At 41.7% G+C, this 17,178-nt stretch overlaps 1 protein-coding gene across 2 annotated transcripts in view; it reads left to right on the top strand.

The window, feature by feature from the left end:
• Znf318 (zinc finger protein 318) overlaps nucleotides 1-17,178 on the top strand; it is a 35,361-nt gene that overhangs the window by 14,547 nt on the left and 3,636 nt on the right. Inside the window, exons 4-10 of one of the 2 annotated variants that reach the window (XM_051204535.1) lie at nucleotides 167-1,609; nucleotides 4,507-4,606; nucleotides 6,835-7,139; nucleotides 9,503-9,703; nucleotides 10,161-10,260; nucleotides 10,740-10,858; nucleotides 11,136-15,217. In XM_051204535.1, coding sequence (XP_051060492.1) covers nucleotides 167-1,609; nucleotides 4,507-4,606; nucleotides 6,835-7,139; nucleotides 9,503-9,703; nucleotides 10,161-10,260; nucleotides 10,740-10,858; nucleotides 11,136-14,270 — 5,403 coding nt within the window. In that variant the 3' untranslated portion in view covers nucleotides 14,271-15,217. Of the gene's footprint in view, nucleotides 1-166; nucleotides 1,610-4,506; nucleotides 4,607-6,834; nucleotides 7,140-9,502; nucleotides 9,704-10,160; nucleotides 10,261-10,739; nucleotides 10,859-11,135; nucleotides 15,218-17,178 lie in introns of those variants that run through there. The other variant, XM_051204536.1, reaches the window with a different exon arrangement.

Genomic DNA, 17,178 nt, shown 5'->3' with positions numbered 1-17,178 from the left:
CCTTGCTATGGCGGTGATAGGTGGTAGAGATGGGGATTTGTTTCTTGAACTTAGCTAAGATGACTTTCTTTTTATATACTCACATCTCCCCTATTCAAGAAACATCTCAGTTATTAGTGTTCTGTGATTCCTCATAGATGCTAAATTAGTGTCCTTGTGTTTGCAGCTTGAGAGCTTTTCCAGCAGTACCAGCTCCAGTCAGGATCATTCTCTCTATTCTGAACATTCACCTCTTCCACTAAGTGGTGCTATTGCTGCTTTTGCTTCAGAGATTGAAAATAAGGGAGCAACAGTAGAGGCTGACCTGAAGGAACCTCAGAGTAACATGTACCAGTGGGGTCCCCTCCGTGAGATACCTAAAGACAACAGTCCTCTTGGTGAAAAATTTGACAGTTTTCTGTGCTATAAGGAAAAATTGAATTTGAAGGCTGAGGGACTTGAACGACATACAGACTTCTTACTGCCCCATGAGAGAGCTAGCCAGGATGGCAGTGGCTTTTCCCGAATTCTGAGCATGTTGGCTGATCCTCCCAGTACACAGGAAAAAAGAAGACGTAGTTTCCCTGATATTGAGGATGAGGAGAAATTTCTCTATGGGGATGAAGAGGAGGATATAAAAGCAGAATCTCCACCTAAGTCCCTTGGGGACTCTGAGAGTAAAGGTTCAAGACAGAAAGCAAGTTCAGTGCCCTCAACTCCAGCCATAAAGCTAGAATCATTAGAAGAGAGCAATCCAGAATATGCCAAGATTCATGACTTGCTGAAGACCATAGGGCTGGATATTGGAGTAACAGAAATTAGTAAATTGGCTGCACGCACCCAGGAGCGACTTCATGGCAAGAAGCCATCATCACGACCATCCCTAGCTGACCGACGTCCATCTGCTGACCGACACTTCTCAGCTGACAGAGGTTCCTCAGTTGACCACAGTTTCATAACTGATAGACGCTCATCAGATCCTCACAGACTGGAGAGCAGGGAGGCACATCACAGCAATACTCAGTCCCCAGAAGCATCCCATCCACTCCCAGCCTCACCAGTAGATCCTTACCTGCTCACAAAAAGTAACCCTCCATTCCTAAAGTCTGACCATCCACTGAGTCATGTTCCAGGACCAGAAGTAGTTGGCAGTGGGTTTCAGTCACCTGTTGCTGTTAGATGCATGTTGCCATCAGCCCCACCTACTCCAGTTAGACTTCCACACTCTGCTCCTTTACCCCAGTTCTATATACCAAGGCCCTCTCAGTTTCCTGCACCTCGGATACCTCCAAACTACCAGGGGTCTGTCATTCCTTCTGCTCCCTTTGATGCCTATAGGCACTACATGGCATACACAGCCTCAAGGTGGCCCATGTATCCTGCCTCTCAACCATCAAGCCACCCTTTACCTGAGCCACACAGGCTAATACCAACAACCAAACAAGCTACTCATAGTAGTCGTCCCAATCTCCGTGTGATCCCCACTGTGACTCCTGAAAAGTCCAAACAAGAGGTATCAGTGCTAGGCTCAATTTCTGTTAAGCAAGTTCCTATTCAGGCGCCTCCATCACTCAGATACAATCCAGAGAAGATCTCTGATGAAAAGAACCGTGCCTCCCAGAAGCAGAAGGTGAATATTAGCTTTGGGCATCTCATGCCTGAGTTTTCTCTTTTTATTTAACCAAAAAAAAAAAAAAAAAAAAAAAAAAAAAAAAAAACAAAAAAACAAAAACAGGTAATTTGGTTTTGTTTTTTAGAGGAGTGTGAACATTTGTGAGGTCTTTTGTACTTAAACTATTTTAATTTTCTTTGATATTCAGATACTTTGAGCTGTAGTCTTAGGTTTCATTGACAGCTTAAATTTCAGTAAAGAAAAACAAACTTCAAGAAAGTGTTTGGAGAAGAACTCAGGTGTGGTGGTGCACACCTGTAATCCCAGCACTCAGGAGACAGAGGCAGGCAGATATTTGTGAGTTTGAGGCCAGCCGGGCCTTAGAGTGAGTTATAGAGAGAAACCCTCTGTGTGTGTGTGTGTGTGTGTGTGTGTAGGGGGGGGATAGGAAATGGAGCACTTTCTCTTACATTAAGTCAGGGCTGATAATTCATGGTTTTTCTCATTTGCCTATTAAAGACAAGTCATATTTGCTTTTTTCTGTTAGCTGGTAGGAACTGGTTAAGAGATAATAAATTCAGGACAGCTATATCTGTTTGTTTGTTTTGAGATCAGGGTCTTGCTGTATAGCCCTGACTGGCCTAGAGCTCACTCTGTAGACCAGGCTGGCCTCAAACTCAAAGGATCCATCTGCCTCTACCTCCTGAGTGCTGCCACCATGTCCAATTTGTATCTGTATTTTGAATTTACTTTGACTTATGTGACCTTGGGGAGTTTTGTTTTGTTCTGTGTTTTTGTTTTTGTTTGAGACAGTTTCTCTGTGTAACTCTGGCTATCCTGCAACTCTCTTTGTAGACCAGACTGGCCTTGAATCACAGATCCACCTGCCTCTGCCTCCCAGGTGCTGGGATTAAAGGTGGTGAATTGGGTTTTTTTTTTTTTTTTTTTTTTTTTTAAAGATTCTTTTTATTTTTAATTTAAAATTTTATTTAGTTTATCTGTGTTTTGTCTGCATGTGTGTTTGTGTACTGTATACATGTCTGATGTTCTAGAGACCAGAAGAGGGCTTCAGATCTCCTGAGACTGTAGAATTACAGGCAGTTGTGAGCTCCTGTGGAGGTGCAGGGAATGTATAGGACCCAGGTTTTCTAGAAGAGCAATGTCCCTAACTACTGAGCTTTTCCTCCAGCTCCAAGATCTACTTTTAATTATATGTATGTTTATGTATTGGGCTTGTTCACATGAGAGTGCAGTGTCCAAGAAGGCTGGAAGAGTATGTAGGATGCTCCGGAACTAGAGTTTCAGGCAGTTGTGAGCCATCTGATGTGGGTATTGGGAACTGAATTCAGGTCCTCTACAAGATCAATACATGCTCTTAACTGCTGAGCATGTCTAGCGCTGAGATACTTAATCCTATATGTCCTCACTTTTCCTGATTTAAAATAGAGAAAATGTTGTGACACTTAAATAACATGAAATATGTAATGCAGCTAATCTCACTCCTTCGTGTTTACCCCTGGGTTCAGAGTCACTACCCAGTGGTGTTGTCAGTGGCTTTGAAAACTCTCTTGGTAGTAGAGTTAGGTAGTATGAAACCCTGGTTTTGAGCTTTGACTACAAAGCCAGAGCTTCTGTATCCAGGCATTTCAAGTCTGGGTTAAGGACTGTTTTGAGATTTGGTCTCAATCTGTGGCCTTGTTTTTCCTGGAGTTTACTGTGTAGACCAGGCTGACCTTGAATTTACAGCAGTCATTTTGCAAAAGCCTCTAAGTGCTAGGATTTAGAGGCTGTTGGAAGCCAAGGGACTCCTGAAAACACAAAAACAGTTTCCAAAGGGAGGAAATTCATTCTATCCGGGCACTGTTGGCTTTGATGTCTTTAATGCTAGGACTCAGGAGTTAGAGGTAGGCAGATCTTTGAGTTGTAGGACAACCTGGCTTACACAGTGAGTTCTAGGACAGCCAGGGCGATACAGAGAAACTCTGCCTTGGAAAACCAAGAAAAAAAAAAAGTATTGTGGAGCCAAATGTGAGTGAGGATGGCCTAGGAACACAAATATTGTGTTTCATTATGTATATAGTTATGTGAGGGTTTTTTGTTTTTCTTATTAGGTTTTTGTTGTTTTGTTTTTGAAACAGTGTTTCTCTCTCTAGTCCTGGCTGTCCTAAAACTCACTCTGTAGAGACCAGGCTGGCCTTGAACTCTCAGAGATGGGCCTTCCTCTGCCTCCCAAGTCCTGGGATTAAAGGCATGCGCCATCACTGTCAGGCTAACTTATGTGAGATTTTTTATTACAGAACAAAATAAGTTATAAAAAAATATTTACAGAATACATTGGTAGGAGGCATAAGTAAGACAGGTTACAACAAAGGAGGAAAACTCTGCTGTAGGTTTCAGATGGTGTTAAGTGCTGTTCCTAGCTTTTAAATTGATATAAACTTGTGGCCTGCTAAGAATATTGTATGGCCCAGTGGTGATGGTGCATGCCTTTAATCCCAGCACTTGAGAGGCAGAGGCAAGTGCATCTCTGTGGGTCCAAGGCCAGCGTGGTCTACAGAGCAAGTTCCAGGGCAGGCTCTGAAGCTACACAGAGAAACCCTGTCTGGAAAAATGGAAGGAAGGGAGGGAGGGAGGGAAGAAGAAAGAAAGGAAGGAAGAAAGGAAGAAAGATACATTGTATGGTTTGGTAGTTACAAGATGTTAGGTCAAACAGCTCACAGGTGTGGGCTGTGGATGATTTTAAAGGAAGTAAAAATAGCTTAAACTAGCTTGACTCTGGTCTTCAACAATTTTAACTTTACATAATCTTGAAATTCAGTTATATAGAATCATTAACACAGGTTCAACCCCCCACCCCCTTGATCTTTTTTCTGGAGACTTCACATCATACTCTGTTACAATTTTGTACTCTGTAGGTTATTGAAGAGAGGGAAAAACTGAAGACTGATCAGGAAGCCCGGCAGAAGAAAATGTTTTATCTCAGGACTGAGCTGGAACGGCTTCATAAACAACAAGGTATCAGTCAACTCCTTGTTGTACAGATAGTAACTGAATAGGAGACTCAAGTGCAGGGTTGCTGGTGCTCAAATGTGCTCATGGAGAAAAGTTGTAGTAGCTGCTGCAAAGAATCCTCATGTAGTCTTCATCTCTCATTATTAACTTTTCTGTTCTCCTTTACTCTGTCTTTCTACCTCCTCTCTTTGTATTTGAGTGTGTAATTTGTTGTGGGGTTTTTTTTGTTTTGTTTTGTTTTGTTTTGTTTTTGAGGCAGGGTTTCTCTGTGTACCTTACCTCTGGCTGTCCTGGAAATCACTTTATAGACCAGGACGCAAACTCAGAGACTCACCTGCCTCTGCTTCCTGAGTGCTGGGGTTAAAGATGTGGGCCACCATGCCTGACACTGAGTATGTAATTTTTTTCTTAACTCTTTTAGAATAAATTGTAGACATGGTAACCTTGAAACTTAAGTATGTATTTCCTAACAAGAATTCAAGTATGCAATACATTAATCAAAATTAGAGAATTAGGAGTATAGGGGTAAAGGACTTGTACAAGCACTAGGACCTGAATGTAGATTCTCAGAACCCACAGAAAGTTAAATACAATGGCATGCATCTACAATCCCAGCTTTTCTATGGCAAAACAAGAGAATCCCCAGATCTGGTGTATGCAGCAGCAGATGAAATCCTATCTCAAGCAAGATGGAAGGTGAAGACAGATACTTGCCCTTTGACCTCCAGAAGGATGTGTATACCTGTACTCATACAGGTGAACATGTGCACACAAAGACAAACACACATGCGCACACACACTCGTGCACACAAAAAGATTTTCAGAATTAGGGAATTGTAATATCTAGTCTACCAATCTTATTTATATTTTACCTGTTATAATCATCCTTTATAGAAAAAGACATACAACTGTTATCACATTCAGTTGTCAGTCTTTTAGTCTTTTACCTTTTAATAATAGTTCCTGCGCCTTTCTATTCATAATTTGATATTTTAGAAAAGGTCGTGTATTTTACAGACCATTTCTTAATTTATCTGATGTTTTTTTATAATTAAGTTGGGATTATACATTTTGGCAAGACTATAACAAAAGCAATGTCAAGTTTACATCAGGAGTGTCTTTCAGGGGAAAGCTTTGAGACCATAGCAAAAATTATTGTTGAAGCTTCTTCCCACCAGTTTTACTTAATGTTTCTACCCTGAGAAACTTGTTTTCTCAGGGTTGCTAAATAGTGATTTTTTTTTTCTAATTTTATGTAGTGTGCTTTCTATTTTAAGGAGGAACTTCTAACCCCTACCCCAATTTGTTTAGTCATTTTGTATGAGTGTATATTCATTCAGTGATAGTAGGTTATCATCTGTCGTTGTCATTTATTTCCATGCTCACATTTTTCCAAATTTAGATAGTGGGAACTACTTTGAGTTGATTGTAGTGTCCTTTTGATATCTTCTTACTACTTTAAGATCTTTCATTTTAGCCCAAAATGTTCTATGATATTCCAGTTTTTGTTCTGTGTTCTGTTTCCCTCTCCTCTTTTTTTTTTTTTTTTTTTTTTTTTTTTTTTTGTAGCCCACACTAGCTTGGAATTCAATGCGTGGCTCAGGAGGATCTTGAACTCCTTATCCTCCTGTCTCTGCCTTCAAAGTGGTGGGATTCCAGATATGCACTGCCTTCCATTTCTTCATCTGTGCTTTTAAGAATTCATTTGCAAGAGGGGAAAAAATAACAATACCTAAACACTGCAACTGGATGATATATGAAAGAGAACAGAAAAATAATTGCTTGTGTCTGAATTTGTAATGTTTAAGATGAAAAACTTAAGTTATTTTGTCCTGTATGGATTGACCCATTAAGATCTGAAGTTTGGGACAAGAGATGATATTAGATATAAACCAGTGTAGAAATTGGAAAGTGTTTTTAAGTCAGATAAAGCCACATACTCTTTTTAGGAGACACATACATATAAACTTGCATACACTTGGAGAGTATGGAACTCTTAAAGCCCTACCCATAGAACTCTTAACTCATTATCCTTACAGAAGAGAGAATGTGATTGTTTGCCTTTCATCCCCAAATGGAAACAGAATCTTACTTGCTTTATATTTTTGTGGAAAATGATTTTGTAATGATACAGATTTGTAATCTATAGATTGCTACTTACAAATTTAAAAAACGAATTCTCTTAGTTTATCTCTCCCTTGGATTTCTTTTGGTAAATATTGGCCATTCAGGAGAGATGTTGCGCAAGAAGAGAAGGGAGAAGGATGGTCACAAAGATCCACTTCTGATGGAGGTGAGTCGACTTCAGGATAGCATTATGAAGGACATTGCAGAGCTACATAAAGAGACGGAAGAAGCAGAAAAGAAGCAATCTGAACTGGACAAAGTGGCACAGATCTTGGGAATAGACATCTTTGATAAATCCCTGAAATCCTCAAATGACAGTAAAGAATCTACAGAGAAGCCTGAAAAAGGAGAAAAATCTAAGAGCCCAGAAAAAGAATTGTTACCCTCAAACTCTTCCTCTAACAACCAGGTAATGATATAACTTCTCTATTTTTCTCCCCTCCCCCTACCCCATTGACCTAGGGACTGCTGTAGAGGCTTCCAAATATATTCTTGGGTCTTACTGGCCTGAAATTCACTATGTAGACCAAGCTATTCCTGACTTCACAGATATCCCCTTGGCTCTAGAGTGCTGGGATTAAAGACATGCAGTACTGCACTCAGTGCTACTACAGATTCAATCATCTCATCACACAAAGCTAGTGGTTGTGATACTCCCTTACCTATCTCTTGGCCTGACTGTATGTCTCTCTTCTCGCTTGTTCACTGTCATTCATGTAACCAAGGTTCTCATTTCCTAAGTGCCTTTTTCCTAGTCTAGTGACTAATTCATATAAATAAAAGCATTTATTATTGATAGCCATTGGGTAGTTATATTTTAAAAGAGAATTCAGGCTCAGCAGGCAGAAGCACTAAACTATACAAGCTGGATAACTTTGAGTTTAATTCTCAGAACCTGTAAAAAGTGGGGTTCATTGTCATGTAATATGGGATTCGGTGTCATTTTTGTGTATAAATCTAGCAGTTCTAAAATGAGATGGCCAGTAGAAACAGCAGAATGAGCCAGAAACTCAAGGGCTACTGTCTTAGGGTTTCTGTTGGGTGAAGAGACATCATGACTACAGCAACTCCTATAAAGGAAAACATTTAATTGAGGCTGGCTTACAGTTTTAGAGGTTTAGTCCCTTGTGGTCATAGCATAAAGCACGGTGGCATGCAGGCAGATGTGGTGTTGGAGAGGAGCTGAGAGTTCTACATTCAGAAAAGAATGGCAGGCAGCTGGAAATGAATATCACACTAGACCTAGCTTGAGCTTTGAGACCTCAAAGCCCACCACCTAGTGACACACTTCCTCCAACAAAAGTCACACCTGCTCCAACAAGGCTACATGTCCTAATAGTGCCACTTCCTATGGTCCTGTGGGGGCAATTACATTCAAACCTCCACAGCCACTTAGCTTAGAATATGCATCATAGCAGTAGGGGAGAAGGCAAGGACTGACACCAAAGTAGTTCTCTGGTCTCCAAACACATGCCATAGCACACAAGAACCTGCATGTGTACACACAGACACACAAAATGAATAGAATTAATTGTTAACCCAAAGGTATTAACTTTTATTGATGACTTTTAGGCAGTTTAGGAATATTTATTCTGATTCCTTTAGGTCATTCCATGGAAATTACTGTCTGGTTTATTTGTGTGTATCATTGGCTTTCCATACATATCAAGATACATAAGAACAGTGATTTGACTTGTTACTTATTTTCTTTATATTCATAACCTGCTAGCTACCTTTTACTATTTGTTTCTTTCTAGTTATTTTGATTTTAATTTAACATATTTGTTTCCATAGGTAATATATTCAATATCTGCTAAAGGGTATAGTGAAATGATACCTTTCCTCTGTTGTTCTCTAGTTCCTTCATCAGAGTGGTCAAATCTTTTCACAGTTTGGCTAGTCTCTTAATACACACACACACACACACACACATTACACACACATACATGCATGTACATAATTACTTTTAATTTAGAGATGTGTGTTTGTGTGTGATAGCAAATGTGAAAAGGTAAGAGGACAACTTCTTTCACTTTGTTTTTGAGGCAGAGACTTGATGTCTCTGCTGTGCTTCAGATTACAGGCTAGCTGACCCATGAGCTTCCAGGCATTTCTCCTCTCTCTACCTCCTATCTCTCTCTAGGAGGGCAAGGATTACAACTGTTTGACACCAAATCTAGTGTTTTACAGGAATTGTAGAAATGAAACTCGGATCATCCCTGGCTTTTACTGCTGAGCTATCATACTTGTCCCATATGATCTTGGTATTCTTTTAGAGAAACTTCAGGATATATAAGTATATGTAGGTTTGTTTTGTTTTGTTTGTTTGTTTTTTAAGATTCTCTTTTTATGTGTGTGAGTAATTTGCCCAAATGTATGTGTGTATACCACATACGTGCAGTGCAGTGCCTCTGAAGGCCAGAAGAGGGTGTCAGATCCCCCTGGAACTGGAGTTACAGGCAGTTGTGAGCCATCATGTGGGCCCTTGGAACTGATTCCTGGTCCTCTGCAAGAGCAACCAGTACTCTTAAAAGCCATCTCTCCAGTTCCAGTATTTTTGTTTTTGGTGTGAAAGAACTGTGGGACCTAATTCATTTTCTTGCGCTTTGATTCTATTAAGATTCTTCCCATCTTATATAGCTTTTTATTTTAGACACTAGACATATGGCCATAATTCCTATGGTCATACTTCCTATGATTATAACCATCTGCTTTTTTGAGTTAAATCTAGTCTGCCTTGAATTCTTTGTAAGTGTAAGTTTTTCTCTCTAGGAATCAAAAGTAAATGAAAAGTCCTGTATTAAGAGTCCTAATTCTGCTGAAAGCCTCCAGCCAGCTTCTAAGCAGTCTGACCAGCCTGTTGCTGCGTATGAGTATTATGACGCTGGTAATCACTGGTGCAAAGACTGCAACACCATATGTGGAACCATGTTTGACTTCTTCACCCATATGCACAATAAGAAGCACACACAGGTAGGTACCCTGACCACTGTTGCTTTACGGTCACCCTCATCCCCTCCAACTTCTGTGTACCCACCTACATTACAAAGCTGGAAAATGAATCATTCTCAAATGGGCAGGAGCCCCAGTCTGAAGATTCAAGAGATAAGAACAAAGGACATACCATCCCCAGGGCTCAGTTCAGGGGACCTACTATAACTAAACACCGTACAAGTGTAAGTGAGGCTTCTGTCTCTTTTGATTCCTTGAGTACCTGCATTTTTATTTCTCTGTTTCTAGTACTCGAGCTAACATGTTTTTACCTTTTCCACAGGTGATTCCGTTTAAACAGTTGGCAGAGTTGGTGGGTGGGGGTGGGTAGCTAAGGACTGCTGGTTCCATGGTCTGATATTTAGGGGCAGAAAAAGAAAAAAGTGGGTCGTTGGGATTTTAGTGCTGTTGTGTGAGCGCCTCTGCCTCTTGCAAATAGACCCTGGATCCCTACAACAGACCTTGGGCTTCAAAGACCCAGAGTGAGGCTAAGCAAGACACCGTAAAGCGAACTGACAAAATAACCGTTCCTGCAAAAGGTAGGTTTCCTCCCTCTCTGCCTTTTCAACTAAAATCTATAAAATGTTTTGACATGTTTTTTTAGTAAGAATTTTGAGAAGTCTTTAAAAGTTTGTTTCTTGTCTTTACAAGTAGTCAGTGTGCCTACTGCATCTGTTTAGAGATGATCCCTGGGGAGTCAGAACCTACATTAGAGCCCCTCATGCAAATGAGTGAATTAAGTATTTGGGAACATGGTTTTTAAATCTCTTCTAAGACGCTTAGTGCATGTTAGAGCTTAAGGAATGGATCTGGTATAGGGAGCTACTGATCTAACCAGGCTGGTCAGTGTACCCAAGAGGTAGACTACATAGAGAGTTCAGGCCTTAAACCAGACAGAGCATGCCCTTGGGATTTATCTAAACGGCACTTAGGATTCAAAACAGAATGATGAGATTTGCCTTTGGTTTCTGTCATCCTTGATGGAACAGGGTTACTTCCTCTTTTCTACTTCTTTCAGGCTCTGAGTTTCTGATTCCCATCACCGGATTTTACTGCCAACTTTGTGAGGAATTTTTGGGGGATCCAATTTCTGGAGAGCAACATGTGAAGGGTCACCAGCACAATGAGAAATACAAGGTTGGTCTTTGTAGTCTTTGTGGAACTCGCCACTTTTCTGTATTTTCTTATTCCTTTGACTTTATCAAATATCAGTTAGGAAGTTGCTGACATTTCATATCCCATCTAACTACTGGGAGATTCTCAGTCCTGGTGAGAGATGCTAGGTTAATTGAATTATCTATTATTCTTTATCTTTCCAGTGACTTATACTTAAATGAGTTATAGCAGTGGCAAGGGCCAAGACTTTCTTACAGCAGCTTGATAATTGATTGAGCCTCATCTTTTCTCTTTCCAGAAATATGTGGAAGAAAACCCATTGTATGAAGAACGAAGAAATCTGGACCGCCAAGCTGGCTTGGCTGTGGTCCTAGAGACAGAGCGACGACGGCAGAGTGAACTAAAGCGCAAACTTAGTGAGAAACCAAAGGAGGAAAAGATAGAAAAAAAGGCAAAAGTTGTGAAAGAACCAAAGGAAGATGACAAAACCTCCATAGAATTAGAGGACCATCTCTCTGAGGGTGGGAATTCCCCAGAAAAGGGCGAAGTTAAAAAGAATGCTAGCCTTAAACTCCCAGTAAGAGAAGAGGTAAAAAAGGAATCATCAGTAGCGTCTTCTTTTGGAAAGTTTAGTTGGAAGAAGCCAGAGAAAGAAGAAGAAGAAAGTTCAGTGGTGGCCCCGAGCGCCCCTAGAGAAGGCACTATGGAAAACAGTAAGGACAGGGATGATGGAAAAGCTGAAACCGGAAAGACAAAGCCCATCAAAATCAAGCTTTCTGGAAAAACTGTTGTGGCACACACCAGCCCCTGGACACCTGTTGTTACAACGTCAACACAGACTAAGATCCGACCAAACCTGCCTATCCCATCCACGGTACTCCGTAAGTCAGGTTCAGCCACAGTGAGCAAACCTGCCCCTCTTAACACCTTTCTGTCCATCAAGTCCTCTGGGACCTCTGCCAGACCTCTGCCAGTGGTTAAAGAATCTTCATCAGATCTACTGTTGCCTCCAGATATCATCTCCAAAGCTTTTGGAGGGGAAGAGGTGATTCTAAAAGGATCTCCGGAGGAAAAAGTGGAACTGCCTGAAAAGAATGAGCCATCCCAAGTACCTGAGCAAATGTTGGCTCTGCCACCACCACCACCGCCCCCACCTCCACCTCCACCTCCACCACCCCTGGCTATACCTCATCTGTCTGCCCCATCTCCTGCTCAGGGTCCAGTGAAATCCAGTTCAGTTGTATCTCAGACTCTTGGTCTTGGCTTCCAAGGTCCTAAGATTTTGAACCCAGGGTTGCCTGTAGCCTTCACGGCCTCAGAACAACCAGCTGCCATTCCTTCTGATGAGACAGCTCCTGGGGTGAGTGAGAGTGACCGGGACCAGACCCTAATGTCTATGTTAGTGCGGCCTCCACCACCCCTCTCAAGTGTATTCAGTGAGCAGGCCAAAAAATTAGAGAAGCGAAATGTGTGCTTAGCAACAGCCAATGCCAAGGACCTGTATGGCATATTCTACAGCAGTGGTGGGAAGGGGGCTCATGAGGCTAAGCTGAGTGGTGCTCCATTGGCCAACGGGGAGAGTGGCAGCCTCCCCAGAACCGCAAGTTCAGACACCTCCCCCACTTGTACTTTGAACAGTAGTGTGTCTTCAGAGGACCTGCCTCAAGATAGTGGTTCGGTCACTGCTCCTGTAAACAGCAAACTTGAAGATCCCATTCCAAAAGGTCTGGTGTCCATAGGGAAATGGTCAGTTGTAGATCATACAGATCCCAAAAGTAGAGACAGCAGCTATAGCTTCCTACAGCCTCTGACAAGGCTGTACCAAAATAGGCCTTATGAAATGGTTATCCCAAAGACAGACACTTTGGCAGTGTGGACTTCTGCTTCCTTCCAGAGTGACACTGATAAGGATAGACCTCCAGAGGGGAAAAGCAAGTCTGACCTGGGAGAGCCAGGGCCACCTGGTACAGACTCAGCTTCTCATCTATCAGATACACAGTGTTATACCAAGGCCTCTCAGAAGTTGGTAGAAATTAGCTTCATAGATAACCAAAATAAGAACCAAGAGTTGAGCCAACCTGAGGATTGTAGAGAAAGAGAAATAAAGAGAAATACTGAACTAAAAGAAAAGGTAGCTGTTGAAGAAGGAGCAGGTGCCAACATTGGACTCCACAGCATAGAAGATTCCAATTTGAACCATGGCAGCAGAAACACATGGGAAGGAGAAATAGGACAACCCAGATTATCAACAGTTGACAAAGAGGTGGAACAGTCTAGGAAATTGATGACAGGACCTGAAAATCCAAATAAAGTAGTAATTGAATCGAATCAGCCTCTCTCTTCCAAAAGGGCAAAAATAGACTCATTTCCATCATTGCTCCAGAACCCACAAGATGTGCCTGAATTACTTCTGCTGTCCCCACCTAGGTCAGATGGGTGTTTAAAGAAGCCAGAGACTTGGGAGAGCCCAAAGAAACCAGAAGGGAGCCCAGAGAAACCAGGGGTGGAAGCTGGGGAGCTGCAAGATACCCACCCAGAACCAACAGTGGCAAAGGAAAGCAAAGCCTTAGAAAACTTTGAAGGCACACACTTAAAAGTAGAGGGACTTGCCACCCTGAGGAATCTGGGGGACATGCGCACTGATTTCTGCAGTATTCATATAGAACGAACACATAAATCACCAAGTGCCCTGTCACAGAAAACGTGTGAAGAAAATTCTGTACTATCTGTAGTGTGTAACCCTTCTAGTCCCAGTGACGTTGAACCAATACCTTCTTTTTCTGGGTTTCCATTAGAATCTCCCAAAACTTTGGTGCTTAATTTTGAAACAGAGAGTGAACATAGTTCATCTAATTCCAGAAATGGGAGAATCACTTCTAACTGTCTAGACACAGAACACCCTGTAGAAAACGTTGACCGTGACTTGGGAGGTGAGAGAACACACCAGGCCCTCGACCTTTTGGCTGGAGGAATGTTGTCTGAGGAAGTAAAAGAAACTTCACAGTTACCAAAAGATTTACTCAGAATGGAATCCACAACAGTCGGTCCTTCAGGCCTTGGACCATCTCCTTGTCTTCCAGACCTTGTTGATTTTGTCACACGGACATCTGGAGTTCCGAAAGAGAAACTGTGTTCTCCACTGGGTGACCCAGATAACTTTCTTAAGTGTAATTCTTTGGACAGGAGATCACCACCGCTAGAAATTCTGAATGTATCTGTCTCAGAGGTAGTTCCTCAAGTAAGTGAAGACAATGACAGTGCTTTGAATTTGGTGAAAACTCCAGCCTCAGGGTCCCCCTCAAGGGATCAGGTAGTTGGAGGCAATATGGACCCTCAGGAAATGCCTGAACAAGAAGCTGCAGTTGATGTCATCCCAGACCACACAAGATCCAGTGTCCATGACCACAACAGCCAGGACTACCTGAATGGATGAGTCACACTGGATTTTAGAATCTGGACCCCAGCTGACCCAGGACTAGTTGGCAATCTCATCTAGAGCCTTCACAGTAAATGTTCATGGGAGCTAAAAAGTTTTGCCTATTTTTTCCACTCCTTTTAAAATATTAGACAAATCGGTCATAACTTCTCTACAGATCTGTTCAAATATTTTCTGTTAAGTTTTTAAAATTTTTGGTCAAATTATTTTCTCTTTGTCATTAAAGTCAAATGTCTATCTGGCTCACCACAAAGTGTGCTTTGATTCTGGCTTTGAGGCTGCCATTTCTGGAATGTGATGGGGGAGGGAAACAGCTGACTTCAGTTACTGTGTTGTATTCCTACCTACTTTTCTGGGCAATTGATGGCTCTCTGGGAGAAACACCAGAAAGCTTGCTGAAATGGAAAATTTCTGAAGAAAGAATTGTTCCTCCCTTAGGTTGCCATTCATTCGGATGAGACTGCCTTAACATTGTTAGAAATGCAACGTGAGTAGCCTTTTTTGCTTGCTGTTTAACTTCCCTTATTGGCATGTTAGCTCCATCTTTCCTTGCTTTTTGCCTTTACTTCAAATAGTCCTGGTCACTTACAGACTTATTTGGAAATGGCCTCAGTAAACGAAAGAAAAACTGGCAGGTTCAGGTTTGGAAGACGACAAACCGGTAAGGCTTATTCCTGGCTCAATACCAGGAGTGTTTGTGTTTCTGAGGTCACTTTTAGTTTTGAAATGGCCTTTGTTCATTATATTGTGGTCCAGGAACATTTTATGTTAAAGTATCAGCCACTTCTGTTGTGAACTCTAGAAGATCTGAAATTGGGATTGGACACATTCTCTGTCCCACAAACATAGATGTAACCCTCTACCTCTCCCTTACCCAAGTTATTACCACCACAGTGTGATGTTTTGGGTTGTACATTTTGTTTAATAAAAGATTAAAGAATTTATGAAGTCGGCTTGGAGAAGTTTAACCATTTTTAATGTGTTAATTTTTTGGAATAAATGTATTTCTCACGCTTCTTTCTGGATGTTTGTCTTGCCACCCTGCTGCTGTCCACCCCAGCCTGCAGTTGTCCTTCTCAGGGCCACTTCCTTCATGTCAGTAGGAGGTTGTACAGTCTGTACCCTGTGCTGCCTGAGTGGGAAGAAAAGACAGTACTGGTGTGGCTTTGGGGTTTCCTGCTGTGGAGCTCTTCCTATGCCCGTGTGTTGGCTCTCCCTGTGCTTCTGGAATTGGAGCTCCAGCAGGACAATACATTCAGGTGCTGGGTCAGGATGCACTTGGGAATCTCGGGGCTCAGGCCTCGGGTCTCTTACACTCTGTCCAGTTTCCTTCCGCCAGTCCTCTGTCAGCAGTTCGTAACCAGGCTCAACAGAAACTTGAGTAGAAGCAGCTTCACCATTTTCTTTCTTTAGGATTCCTTCCCTATCTCCGTATGTATGTATGTATGTATGTATGTATGTATGTATGTATGTATGTGCGTTTGGTGACGATAACCTAAGTTAATTCCAGCTTCCATGCCACGGCCTCTGTTGTGAAAAGGCGTGGGTATGAGAGACCTAGATCCTTGAATATGCTCAGCCTTCCGCTTTGCTATGATTTTGGATAGTTGTTTTATATCACTAGAGTTGTCATGTTGTGTTTGTTCCTTTAAGGGAAGATTATTACCTCATCTCAGAATCGAGTATTTACCTGAATAACCTTTGATCTAGTTTTTCAAAGTGTTAGTGTGTGTGTTTGTGTGGTGTGTGAGAAGGCATGCACATGGATGTCAGAAGACAACTTTGTGGCGTTGGTTCTGGGGATTGGAGTTAGGTCATCAGGCCTATGTGGCAAGCACTTTTACACACTGGCCCTCCAGTTCTTTTTAAACCGAAGTTTGAGTTGAAAGTGCCCTTGGCCTGGAAACTATAGTATGACCCCAAAAAGTGTTGTTTAGAAAAGCTGAAACTCCAGTGGGCTTCAGAAGAGATCTGCTTCTTCAGAAGGCATCTCCTCTCCTGTTGGAAGTATCTACAGGAGTTTAGGGAAAGATAAATCAAAACTACCAGTTTGCACTGACTTTCAGGCCTCAGTTCTGCTTCTCTTTTGGGAAGAGGGATTAATCAAACCTAGATTTAACTTCACTCACTTTCAGAGTAAGAATCTTTCCCTCTAGTTTAGTAGGGGCTAGAGAAGGCTAGAAAGGGAAGAGGCAGTATAAGGGCAGACCTAGTTTAGGCTGCTGGACCTACCTTAAACTGCATAGAGAACTTTGAGCCTTAACTTTAAAAAATTTCAGAATTGCTTCAGGCTGTGTTCAAAAGTTGTCTGTAAACCTAGGGTTTCTTCTAGACTACTCCCTTCTAAGAGTTGAAGGAATGACATTCTTTATATCTGTCCTAAACCAACAGAGGGAACAGAGCTTTTAAGATAATATAGCTTGCAGGAAGTGCTCCTGGCTTCACCCTTTGATCAGTGACATCTAGCTTTGGAGCCCATCCAAAGTAAGTGCAGAACTTTAGCCTAGTAGCTGGTGCTTAGAGTTAGACATTTTAATATTTGTTATCAAAGTACTAAAAGTTTGATATTGGAGATTTGAAATGGGCTCAGATCTTTTACATGAGCTTGTATTGTAATAGAATTATGTTTAAGTCAGGAACAATTCTTTTCACATTTATTTTAAGTTCATTGGTATTTTACAGAAAGATGTAGGCTGCCATGTGGGTACTGCTGACTGAACCCAGGTCCTCTGGAAGAGTGTCTCAACCACTGAGTTATCTCTCCAGCCTGCCAGGAACAATTCTTAACTGGATGACTTAAGCAGTGAGAAATTATAGGATATATTTAGGCATATATATGAATTAATAACAAATACTGAAAAAAGAGGCCATGAATTTGAAAGAGAGCAAGGAGGGTATATGGGAG

The sequence above is a fragment of the Phodopus roborovskii genome, unplaced genomic scaffold (assembly GCF_943737965.1).
Source record: "Phodopus roborovskii unplaced genomic scaffold, PHOROB, whole genome shotgun sequence".
Lineage (NCBI taxonomy): Eukaryota > Metazoa > Chordata > Mammalia > Rodentia > Cricetidae > Phodopus > Phodopus roborovskii.
The sequence above is the reverse complement of the archived record's forward strand: the minus strand, read 5'-3'. Positions and strand labels throughout refer to the sequence as shown.